This window comes from Alosa sapidissima, chromosome 6 (genome assembly GCF_018492685.1).
Source record: "Alosa sapidissima isolate fAloSap1 chromosome 6, fAloSap1.pri, whole genome shotgun sequence".
Classification (NCBI taxonomy): Eukaryota; Metazoa; Chordata; class Actinopteri; order Clupeiformes; family Clupeidae; genus Alosa; species Alosa sapidissima.
In genome coordinates this window covers 10,765,407-10,778,283 of record NC_055962.1, presented here as the reverse complement: position 1 = coordinate 10,778,283, position 12,877 = coordinate 10,765,407, and the positions used below count along the sequence as shown (strand labels likewise).

At 43.5% G+C, this 12,877-nt stretch overlaps 1 protein-coding gene across 2 annotated transcripts in view; it reads right to left on the bottom strand.

Moving 5' to 3' along the window:
• Positions 1 to 343: 343 nt before the first annotated feature.
• Positions 344 to 12,877, bottom strand: part of brf1b (BRF1 RNA polymerase III transcription initiation factor subunit b) — an 86,335-nt gene continuing 73,801 nt past the window's right edge. For both annotated transcript variants that reach the window (XM_042095208.1, XM_042095209.1), the window contains exons 17-19: positions 7,882 to 7,930; positions 4,765 to 4,954; positions 344 to 1,731 (exon numbers count right to left, since the gene is read on the bottom strand). In XM_042095208.1, coding sequence (XP_041951142.1) covers positions 1,694 to 1,731; positions 4,765 to 4,954; positions 7,882 to 7,930 — 277 coding nt within the window. In that variant the 3' untranslated portion in view covers positions 344 to 1,693. The remainder of the gene's footprint in view (positions 1,732 to 4,764; positions 4,955 to 7,881; positions 7,931 to 12,877) is intronic.

Genomic DNA, 12,877 nt, shown 5'->3' with positions numbered 1-12,877 from the left:
ATTACCAGCTATCCCACTGTGTTTGATGGTATGTACTGTGTAGTGTGCGTCTGCAAATGTGTAATGTGTATCCGCAAATGATGGCACAAGGTTCATTCTACCCAAGAACAGGTCTGCACTGCGCACACATATTCACAAATATTCACAAATAACCACACACACACACACACTCTCAGCAGTGCTTCCAGAGGTACTATCATATCTATTTTGCTGACTCCTGTCAAGATATCAATAACATCCTGTATCTACCCCACACACACACGCACGCGCACACACACACACACACACACACACACAGAGGTGGAGATGAAGAGAGTGGAGAGGAGTTCAGGAGTCAGAGACGTTTAGAAAAGCCCGTTTATTTACACGTGTGGAATGCCTCGTGTTCAGGATGGTGACCAGTGCAGTGGTCCTCCTAACCACACAATTCATCCATTGGTTTCTTTATTACATAGCTACAAAACATTAAATTGTTCAGTAGAAAACATACAAACAATAATACTAAAATATGACACAAACTCATAAATAAAAAGTACAAATATTTCTCTTTTTTGTGGAATGAGTGTGATTAGCCTTATTACAAGATCTATGCTGTTTTAAACACAACTTCATTAACATTCTGTGATATTTACAGCTGGTAAACACATTCATATTTTGTTTTAAGTACAGCGCCATTGTCTACAAAATATTTACAGGGTAAAAAAGTAAAAAGGAGATAAAAGATAAAATAAATCAGCTCATGGTTTCAACAATCCTGAATCTGTGGTGAAGAATTACAGAAATGCACTGCATGCAGGCCAGCCTTAAGTGCCTGCACTTTTTCCATAGGGATCAAGGCCTTCTGCTTGCATTAGTTTCACAGTAATAACAATCTTTAGTTTTACACTGGGACTAAACAGCGTATCCTTCTCCCAGTTTCCCTTAGATGACTGTAACTGTGGGAAACTGTGACTGTGATCAGCTGTCTTCATAGATTGATTGATCGTGTCTGTGATGGTCCACCATCTGCAGACCCAGTTGGACGGAGTTCATGTGTTTGTGTGTTTGGTTAGGCGAAGGTAGCTGCTAATCGGGATAATCGGGAAGTTAAGTGAGAGAACAGGATGTGTCAGGTGGCACTACAGTGGAGTTCTGTGGACAGGGCTATCTTTGCTATGGTGTGCTAGGTTTTATGAATGAAGCTTTCTCAGCAACTGTCTTCTCAGCCTCCTACACTGGGAGGTAGTTGCTAAGCTAAGCTAAGCTAGAATCAGTCACATACAAACTCAAACAAATGTGAATACATTGCTAGCCTATCTGCACCCTGCACTTGGACTAAACCTGATTGGAGATTCTTTCCACTGTTTCATTGAATTCAACAACTCTATATGTACCTCACTGCCCTTTTCCCCTCATCTCGACAAATCTGATTGAAGCTGCTAACCTTTTAACTTTTAGAAAGGTCAACCACTAATCTAGCTTCACAGCTGGCCATGCTTTTGCTCACTGTTGTGGTGGACTAGGTTTTGTAGATGGAGCCATCTCATGAAAGAAAAGGCATGGACAGTGGTCTGGACATATGCCCTGTCTTTGCCGTACAGTGAGAGAGGTGGAGCACAAGGCTCAACTAATAGCAGTAGGACAACTGCAACAGTTTTTTTTTTTTTTTTAAAGAAAAAGCTTATGTCATTAAAGTATAATATGAAAACAGAGGCTAAAAGACCTCCTCTTCTTCAGCATCACAGCCATACTCTGGAAACAGAGAGAGAGAGAGAGAGAGAATAAGAACAACTAGAAAATGTAATTTCGAGGAAATTACCAGTGCATGAAAATATAAACATACTGTATATTAACATAAAATGCCAAACAAACTTTTATTGGGAAACAGTTGGCAGGAGTCATAGTTGATAACAACTGACAGTTGAAATGGCTGAACAGTTAAATAGTTGAGTAGTTTAAATAGTTAAATTATTTAATAGTGAATTATTGTAGTGAGGACATGTATTTTGAAACAGTTGTGGGCAGAGGAAATAGTAGTCTTAAGAGAGCCAGATTGTATGCTTAAAGCCTGAGACAGAGTATATAGTTTAAAAGTTGAATGTAGATAGTGTAATGGATGTTGATAGACAGAAAGTTGAATGGATGTTGATAGGCAGATTGTTTAATGGATGTTGATGTATAGTTTAATGGGTGGATGAGTGAATGGTTTGAAGAGAATGAATGGATAGAAAGTTGGATGGAATGTGCCTTATATCCTTGTAGAATGGAGAGACACAGAGAGAGTTGGCCTAGTTAAGCAGAAAGCAGTTGATGCAGGTGCAATCAGTTTAACTGGCCCTTTGATGGGTCCTAGTAGTGAGCAGCTGGAAGTTGATACAGGTGCAAATCAAGTTAATTAGTCCATTGTGATGTCATAGTGCTAATACAAAGTCTATGGGGAAAAATAAGCTTGTTTTTTATTAATATCTCAAAAAGTATAAAGTTTACAAAAGTGAAAAATACATTCCCCACGTGTCCTTTTCAAGACCTACGTTACAAAGTTTGAACGAAGTTTCTACGTTAAATGGTTAAAGCTGAATTAGACGCAGAAATTTGGTGGGAAGAATAACTAGAAAACGCAATTCCAGGGAATTACCAGTGCATGAAAATGCAAAACATATGGTGTGAAATATATTGTTAAAACAGATGATGTGCTGCTAATTGGCAACCAACATGATGAGGTTTAATATAGTTCAAATGACTGAACTAGATAGATGAGGTTTAATATAGTTCAAATGACTGAACTAGATAGATGAGGTTTAATATAGTTGGAATAACTGAACAGTTACTTAGCTAATCATTTTTAGCAGTTTTGCTAAAAATACTAACTAGCATGTTAACATGCTAACTATGCTAACCACGTTACTTAGCTTACTTAGCTAATCATTTTTAGCAGTTTTGCTAAAAATGCTAACTAGCATGCTAACTATGCTAACCATGTTACTTAGCTAACTTAGCTAATCATTTTTAACAGTTTTGCCAAAAATGCTAACTAGCATGTTAACACGCTAGCATGCTAACTATGCTAACTACGTTACTTAGCTAACTTACCTAATCATTTTTAGCAGTTTTGCTAAAAATGCTAACTAGCATGCTAACACACTAGCATGCTAACTATGCTAACTACGTTACTTAGCTAACTTACCTAATCATTTTTAGCAGTTTTGCTAAAAATGCTAACTAGCATGCTAACACACTAGCATGCTAACTATGCTAACCACGTTATTTAGCTAACTTAGCTAATCATTTTTAGCAGTTTTGCTAAAAATGCTAACTAGCATGCTAACACGCTAGCATGCTAACTATGCTAACCACGTTACTTAGCTAACTTAGCTAATCATTTTTAACAGTTTTGCTAAAAATGCTAACTAGCATGCTAACATGCTAGCATGCTAACTATGCTAACCATGCTAACTAGCTTCAGTGGGTAGGAGTCATAGTTGATGACAAGTAACAGTTACAATGGCTGAACAGTTAAAAAGTTCAGTAGTTTAAAGGGTTAAATTGTTTAACAGTGAAATATTGTAGTGAGGACTTTTATTTTGAAACAGTTTTTGGCAGAGGAAGCAGTTGAACAGGATGTGTAGTCTTAATAGGGCCAGTTTGTATGCTTAAAGCCTGAGACTGGCAGTTGATGCAGGTGGCCGGAACACCTGCCATAGGATTCTAATTGCTTAACGGCTCTATTGTGATGTCATCAGCCCATGTTAAGTCTATGGGGAAATTTTGATTAGTTTTTAATTAATAGTTTAAAAAGTATAAAAGTTACAAAGATGAAAAATACATAGCACCCATGTCCTAAGTAAGACCTACGTAACATAGTTTGAATGAAGTTTCTACGTTAAACGGTTGAAGCTGCATTAAGTGCGTTAGAAGAAGAATAATAATAAAATGCCTTGGAAGAACAGTACAGTGCATTTTCATGCACTGTAATAATAAGAAGAAGAATACTTCGGATAACAGAACAGTGCATTTTCATGCACTGTAATAATGTAATAAAGGATAGCACCAAAAGAAAAGTGTAGAGCAGACCACTGCTTTCAGATGCTCACACCTTCCTACATCGCTGTGGAACCTGATGCTAATCACCATGGATACCACTAAACACTGTAATCAGAGGATGAATGCACGTTACACCCATTTATTTAATGGCCATGCCATGATGGAAAATCAAACAAAAGGTTAACAAGGTCAACTGGAAATAAGGTAACTATGGAAAAGTTAACTTTCCCTGTTTTCACAAATAAAATGTCAAAGGGAATCTGAATGTTCTGTGACATGTAATGTGACAGAACATTCAGATGTAATGTGACACCAGAGGATTGCATAAACAACCAAATATTTACGTCACGTAAGTGGAAGCATCCCTCATACAGGTCAAAGTGCCCATGAGGACCTGAGTTTGATTTTCACCTGCGGTCATTTCCTCACTCATTATTATCTTTCGCTAGATGGTGTTTTAAGCCCCCACCGTCGACTTCAAGGCAGCGCTGCAACCGTCGACTTCAAGGCACCTAACCCTAACCTTAACCCTAACCCTAGTCTAACCCTAAGCGCTGCCTGGAAGACAATGTTGGGGGCTTAAAACACCAAGAGACTTATCTTTCTCTCTTGCTTCCTATCACTCATTGCTATCCTATCCAAATAAAGGCAAAAAAGCCCCCATAATGTACTTTAAAAAATGATAGATTTAGATTATAGATTATAGATTAGATTATAGATTAGGCAGTGATCCCCAGTTCTTACCGCCCCCTCCCATCAGCTGGATTGCGCTCACGCAGGGCTCCTCTGCTTCCTCCTCATCCTCCTCTTCCTCGTCCGGCTCATCGGGCGCCACGGGTCCGCTCTCCAGGACCTGCGGGGGTGAGGGCAGGGTCGGAATGTGCGTCTCCTGCAAGGTGGCCGCCGGTGGTGATGGCAGAGGACTGGTGACCGTCTGAAATAATGAGAGAATGAAAAGGACATTAATTATTGTATTGCATTATGCACTCACGCACGCACACACACACACACACACACACACACACACACACACACACACACACACAAGGCTGTGAATAGTGAGGGGGGCCAGACGTCGGTGAGAGGTCTCTCTACCATTTTATTGTAGCCTCTAGCTCCTGTGGCTTGCGATTAGTGGTCCTGTTGTTTCCTGTTACCTAATGCTTGTCCTCTTTCGAGCTGGGGCCGGGCATGAGTTGAGAAATACTTGGTACTCCTTCTATGCTTGACTGGAGCTCCATAACTAGAGGAGAACCCAAGAGAGCACAGAGCTCCACAAGAGGCCAGTGCCTTGGTGTGTGCTAGAACACTCGCACAAGGAACATAACATGCCCTCCTGCATGCTGTGGAACTCCACGTTCTGGCCCACCACCAATCAGCCTCCGCCGGTCTTCATGTTGACATTTTGGAAAGCAGGCAGACTCGGTAACTATGGCTGCCAATCACTAACGCAAATAACCAAATATGATTTCCACGACTTGCTGGAGTAAATGCCTATGATTACCCAAAATCACTCTCAATTCATCATTGTACGTCACTCCCGTTTCCTCTAATTCTATGATAATGAGAGAGAGAAAGGGAAAGAGAGAGAAAGAGAGAGAGGGGGAAAGAGAGAGAGAGAGAGAGAGAGAGAGAGAGAGGGAAATACGTATGAGAGAGAAAAACAGAGTGACAGAGAGAAAGAGAAAAACAAAGAGTGGAATATAGAGAGGGTTTTAGACCCACAGCTTTTAGTGAGAGGCTGAGAGAGAAGAGATAGAAGGAATAATGGGGGAGAGAAAGACGGATAGGAAGGGTAGAAGACAGGAAGGATAGAAAGGAGTATTGAGTTTCATTTCCTCTATTTCATATAGTTTTCCTCTCTCATACAGACAATAATATTATGCGGTTTCCGGGGTGATTAGAGCGAAGACAAAGGGCTTTTAATGAGAGAAGGGGTGAGGAAAAAAGAGAATGAGAAAGCCAGAGACAAACAGACAAAGAGACAGAGGAGAGTTAGAAAACGACAGATCGAGTGAAGAGATAAAACAGACTAAAAGAGAGAGATAGAGAGAGAGAGGGAGAAAGAGAGTGAAATAAAGAAATAAAAAGGGTCTGACAGCAGTAACAGCAGGACTGCATATCCCAGCAGGCATCAGGATAGGGGGGGAGCAGCGCCCAGAGGAGGCCGAGGCCTAATTAATTACCACGTGCAGTAGAGGAAAAACGCTGAAGACAAAAAGATGGGGGAAAAAATATGAAATAATTAAAAAATGATATCTCAGCTCTAATTATAGCCCCGTCTCTCCTCACCCCCACTTCCACCCTAGACACCAGTCTGCCACAAATTTGATCTCCAGGTTGTCCCGGTGGGGCGACCAGCAGGCTTCCGACACCCAGAGGTCTAGGATTGAGAAGTGCAGCCAAATACACCCCCACCCCCCTCCCTGCCACCGCTGACCTGCAGGCCCCGTCTCTCCTGGGGGGCCTGCAGGCAGGCTAAGCCCCCTGCGTATGCTCGGTGCAGCGCAGCAGCAGGGATTGTACACGGACGACACTCGGACCGAGCGAAATGGAGAGTAATTACCAGGCTTGCACACTGCGTTATGTGAGTGGTAAAGTGTGTGTGTGTGTGTGTGTGTGTGTGTGTGTGTGTGTGTGTGTGTGTGTGTGTGTGTGTGTGTGTGTGTGTGTGTGCGCGTGCGGGGGGGAATAATATGAACAGACAGTAGAACTAAAGAGTGGAATGAGGACTGCAGAGCTGACCTCTGTTTAGCGTCATGTCCAATCAAACCTGGACAGTTTTCCAGATTATTCCGCCTGGCTCCTTTTTCCGAGAATCCGAGACAGCAGAATTGATAAAATGAGGGTGAAAGGTCACATCAACAAGTGCACCCCCTCCCACACTCCCACCTTAACCTCTATTATCCCACATCTATCCTAGAGATCCCATTGCTCTGACAGAGATGCTCGGACATTTTGATGGCTTCTGATGGGGTAGTGGGCCAACAGCTCTCACCACGGACAGAGCTCCACTGAACACAGCTTATCTGCATCCCGTGTGGGAATAAGGACATTATTACGTAAGAACTGAGCGCGCCCAGTCCTGCCAACAACGACAACAGACCAGAGCCATTTTAGCAAACAGGACTGGGCGAGAGGGTTGCTTAGCAACAACACAGTTGACCCAGTTCACCCTTGCCAAGCCAGATAAGAGATGTTAACTCTCCCTCTCTGTCCCTCATTCTTTTACACTATTCTTCCATTTCACTCCTTCATTCTCAATCACTCTCTCTCTCTCTCTCCTTATTTACATAAAGGGTCAATTACATGGGCTAAAACAAAATCCAATCTAGTGTTTTACAACTAAAGTGGTCATTTGCTCTCAGCAGTGTATAAACTGTTCCATAATGTTCTCATCTGCCAGGCTGTCAGTGACGTGGTTCTAACCACAGACAGTATACTCCAGCCAATTCACTATACAAATAGTTATCCGCTGTCCTCGGTACAGAAAAGTGCTGAACATGTCAAAGTGCTGCAACATGAAGTGTAAAACTGTAGGAGAAGGAGGTAAGAGAACACTGCCTGGACACTGAGAAGCAGAGCCAAATGTAATATTATGTATTTTTTTAACCGTTTTATATGCTGCTGAGTGTATTCATTCTCTTCCTTTTAAGACACAAACAATGCTAAAAAAGTGCTAAAGTCACACAGATGCTATTGATGTATGCATGTTCTTATGTGAATGAATATGACACAGCTTATTGAATCACAATGAATATGTCCTAATTACATTGACGATCTCTTCCTGTTGTGAAAGGAAGCTGAAGCGAATCGACCCTCTTTAATAAAGTTCTTAACAAAGAAGACAAAGGCACTCACCTCAAGAGTTCGCTTCTTTTTGGACGATGAGGCGATTAGCGGCCGGAGTCTGCAAGACAGAAAGCAACAGAGGATGAGAGAAGGACGATACTGTAAGAAGAAAGACAAAATTACAACCCTGGTTACAACCCTGACAATTGGGCAGCGGACATAGACACCATTTAGAAAACCAGATAAAGTAACACCACTTACAGTGGGACATTCCACATGTCATCCAGTTGAAACTGCACAAACAGGTGCTTCACAGTGGTAGGACGATACACTTTTAAAACAAAGAAGAACGACTGGAACACATTGATTAAACTTGAAGTCTTTACCAAAATGACTAACGTTTCGGCACCACTGTGTAACAAAAACCCCTTCTTTCTTTGTTTTAAAGTAAAATCACTGTTCATCTCAACAAAACAAACTATGCCCTTTTATGAAGTGTCACTGTGTGAACACTTGCCATCGATCAGTTCTTCAACACCAGATGTGTGACTTTCACAAACTAACAAAAAAAACACCCTTTCATGTATTATAAAGATAAAAAGACACATTAGAAAACCACTGTGACAAACTCATCTCTTCCTCCAAATCCAGCCCCCCCCGTTGGCAGATTCTTAAGCCCGTTTAACCCACCTAGTCTAAGGGCCCAACGTACCCAGAGAGGCCGACACGGAGGCAGCGATGGAGCCAGAGGCCGCAGAGGAGCCCCCTGGCACTGCTGAACCGCTCAGCTTCAATTCTGCAGCAATCGGCTTTTAACATCAAACAGCACCACTATTTAAGGCTAATTTTTTAAAGAGCTTTGTAGCAAAAAAAAAAGTTAATTAGTCTTAGGGGAAACGGTGGGAGAGGCTCTGCAAAACTTTATGGTGAAAATGACCTTGATCAGCTGTGTGTGCGCGTGTGTGTGTGTTTCTGCAAAACATTGCAAAGCGTGGAAATGTGTGTGTATGTCTGTGTGTGTGTGACAGTGTGTGTACTTGTGTGTATGAGTGTGTTAACAGTATGTGTGAGTGTGTGTAAATGTGTGCCTGTATATGTGTTTGTGTGAATGTGAGTAGTGTGTGCGTGTGTGTGTAAATGTGTGCCTGTATTTATGTGTTTGTGTTTGTGGATATGTGTGTATATTTGTGTGTGTGTGTGTCAGCATATGATTGCATAGTGTGTAGTAGTGTGTGTGTGAGAGTAATTGTGTACTTGTATCCTGTGTGATATTGTGTGTGTTAAAGTGTGTATAACTGGGTCCACATGTCCAGTGTGGTAGTGTTCAAGTGTGTGTGTGTCTAATTGTGTCTATGCTAGCTGTGGCTACATTGCGCCACTGAGCAAGCAGCATCCCTCGTTCTGTCATGTTAACAAAAGTCTTTGTCGCTGGTGGTTGCATCCTAAAGACTCGGGGTGACCCCATAATGGGCACCAGCAGAAGGAGGCGACACCCACATACAATTCGTTCTGACAGGCATGAAGGCTTCATATAGTCCCCTTTATTCTCTCACAGATTACAGAGCCCACAACAGAGACTGGGGTGGAAGAAGGGAAAGAGAAAACGAGAGGAGAGAGAGAAGAAAGAGAGAGGAAAAGAAAAAAGGTAGCTACTCAGGCAGAAAGCTTTTGTGGTAGTGTGGCCAAACCACACCGAAAACAGAAGCCCATGTACATTTAAACAGATTTATTACACTTAGAGGATATCACACACACACACACACACACCCTCACACCAACACAAATATGGACACACACACACACACACACACACACACACAAACACACACACACACACACACTCACACGAATATGGACACACACACACACAAACACACCAACATGAATATGGACACACACACACACACACACACAGACACAAAAAGCAGTGAATAGTGAGGGGGGGCAGACGTCGGTGGGAGTGAGGCTCCCTGGCGCGCTGGTCCCTGGGGACTCTGTGAGAGTGCTTTCCCCGCCGATAAGGGAAAGAGCCGCTAATTAATCTGCTTAGCCAGCGCAGGAGGAGGAGGAGAGTGGAGGTGCAGGAGGAGGGAGGGCTCCCTCACTCTTCTCTCTCTCTCTCCCCTTCTATCTCTCCATCGCTCTCTCTCCCCCCTCACTCTTTCTCTCTCCCTCTGTCTTTCTCTCCCCCCTCTCTCTCTTTCTCTCTCTCACTCTCTCTTCCTCGCTCTTTCTCTCTCTCCCTCCATCTCTCCTTCTCTCTCTCTCTCTGTTTCTCTCCTCTTTTGTCGGGCCTCATTAGGAGAGGCAGCGAGCGTCAGCCATCTGCTGGGGCTGAGGGGCTGGGGGAGGTGGCACGGGTGAGAAGAGTTTGGAGAGGAGGAGAGAAAAGAGGAAAGGAGAAGGGGAAAGAGAAGGAAAGAGAGAGGGAAGAGGAAGTGACAAAAGAGAAGAGAAGAGAAAATGAGGAGGTGAAAAGAAGGAAAAAAAAGAGGAAAAAAAGAAACCAAAAGATGAGAAGTAAAGAGATGGGAAGAGAGGAAGGGGGGAGGAGAGGAAAGAAGAGAAAGGCGACGGAGGAGAGGAAAAGAAAAAAGAGGAGATGAGAAGAGGTTAAAAAGAGGAGAGAAAAGAGAGGAGAGAAAAGAGAGGAGAGAAAAGAGAGGAAGGCAGAAAGAGGGTGGGAGAGAGCGGGTGGAGCGGCTGCAGCAGTAGTAGAGTAGCTGGACGGAGGCCTCGGCAGAGGCAGCTCTGTGAGTAGACCGGGCCAAAGGTGGGATTACAGCAGTGGAAAACACAAGAGCACACACACGCACACACACACACACACACACTCACACTCACACTCTCACACACACACTCAGCCCGGGGAGATAAGGGGAACACACAGGGACAATGAAAGGAGGAGTAAGAGGAGAGAGAGCATAAAGAAAGAGAAAAGAAGGGCTGGTAAGGGGAAAACAAAGAGTGACCAGGAGGACAAGGGTGAGTGGATACATAAAGGAGTCAGAGAAAGAAAAGTGAAAGAGAGGGAGAGATAGAGAGAGAGAGAGAGAGAGAGAGAGAGAGAGAGAGAGAGAGAGAGAGAGAGAGAGAGAGAGAGAGAGAGAGAGAGAGAGAGAGAGAGGCAGAATGAGCGGAAGGGGGGGGGGGAGGAAGACAGCTGGCACAGAAAATGAGGGGAAGTGAAGAAAGAAGAAAGAGTCAGGTAGAGAGAGAGAGAGAGAGAGGGAGAGAGAGAGGTAGAGAGAGAGAGAGAGAGAGAGAGGGGGGGGGGGGGGAGAAAGGGCGCAGAGGGGAGTGATGTGTCACTGAGCTATGACTAATGCACTTACAGCGCTGGATGTATTAATGAAAATGGCTGCCGGCACAGTTTAGTGTGCTCACACAGGGTATCCTCCTCACTCTCCTCCTCCCACTATACAGTGCGGATTAGAGGACATTAGTGCATACACACACACACACACACACACACACACACACACACACACACACACACACACACACACGCAGGAGTGCACAAGCAATGGAGACACACTGTATTGTCTTATTGAGAGCCAAAGAACCTAGAAGCTCTTTATTTACATCCACACAAGTATGTTAAACAAACTAAAAAACAAAACTAATAAAATAATATATATAAAAAAGAAAAAAACCATTAGACAAAACATGACAGATTTTACACAGGTCACATTCATGATGTGACGAGTGACAAGCTTGTGCAGGTGTCATTCCTCAACCTATTTCAGACTCACCAAGGCCCCTTCTGAGAGCGAGCGGGCGGGCATGTAAAATAAATAAACAAACAAATAAATCAAGTAGAAATATCATGATGCATTTCACACAGGTCACGAACACTGCTCTGGGCGGATTGTTTTCAATTATTTTTATTGCGGCCTACCACCGCTCCAAGCCTCAAAAGGGTGGAGCAGGAGGGGCTAGGGTGCAGTGAGGCTGGAGAGAGTGTGTGTGTGTGTGTGTGTGTGTGTGTGTGTGTGTGTGTGTGTGTGTGTGTGTGTGTGAGAGTGTGTGTGTGTTTACAGTATGCATATGTGTGTATATCTGTGTATGTGTGTATGTGTGTGTATAACTCTGTGTGTGTGTGTGTGTGTGTGTGTGTGTGTGTGTGTGTGTGTGTATGCGTGTGGCTATCGATTGCGATTTGACCGAATAGGCCAAGGCATTAAACTGTCTGGGGAGGCAGTCTTGCAGTGGGAGCCTCTGCCAATCCAATCAATCTCTGATTACTGTAATTTCTCTTTTCAAATTCAATTCACCCACTGCACCTACTGATTCCGAGAAAAATACACACACACACAGAGACACACACACACACACACACACACACACACACACACACACACACACACACACACACACAGATGCACAGCCACAGGCAGACACCAACACACAGACACACACAGCTGTAGACAGACAATCTAACACACACACACACACACACACACACACACACACACACACTCACAAATAGACAGACTCGATTTGGCCAGATTCGCCTGCCTGTTGCACCTCCCATGACCGACTGTATGTCTCCGTCTCGCACACATGCGGGCGCTATCTAACGACACTGTGATGTATGAGCAAACGTCTCCTCTCCTCTCTTCTCTTATCATCTCCTCTCCTCTCCTCTCTTCTCCTCTCCTATCCTCTCTTCTCTTCTCCTATCCTCTCCTCTCTTCTCCTCTCCTATCCTCTCTTCTCTTCTCCTCTCCTATCCTCTCCTTTCCTGCTCCCAGGGAGAAGATCTCCCTCACTCCTCTACACTGCTAATGGGCCATAAAATGTTTATACTGCTAGACTGATATCACCAAATAAGACGTGGGCACGACTAGAGCCATTCAAATAGCTTCATATCAACTCAGACTATTGTCTTTTGTGTGTGTGTGTGTGTGTGTGTGTGTTCTCTCTACTTGAATGGGTTAGTTCATATGAACTCGGAGTGTCTTCTCTCTCTCTCTCTCTCTCTCTCTCTCTCTGTGTGCACTCTCAATTGAAATGGGTTTCCATGAACTATCCGTGCAAATAGACTCATTATTTCATTTTT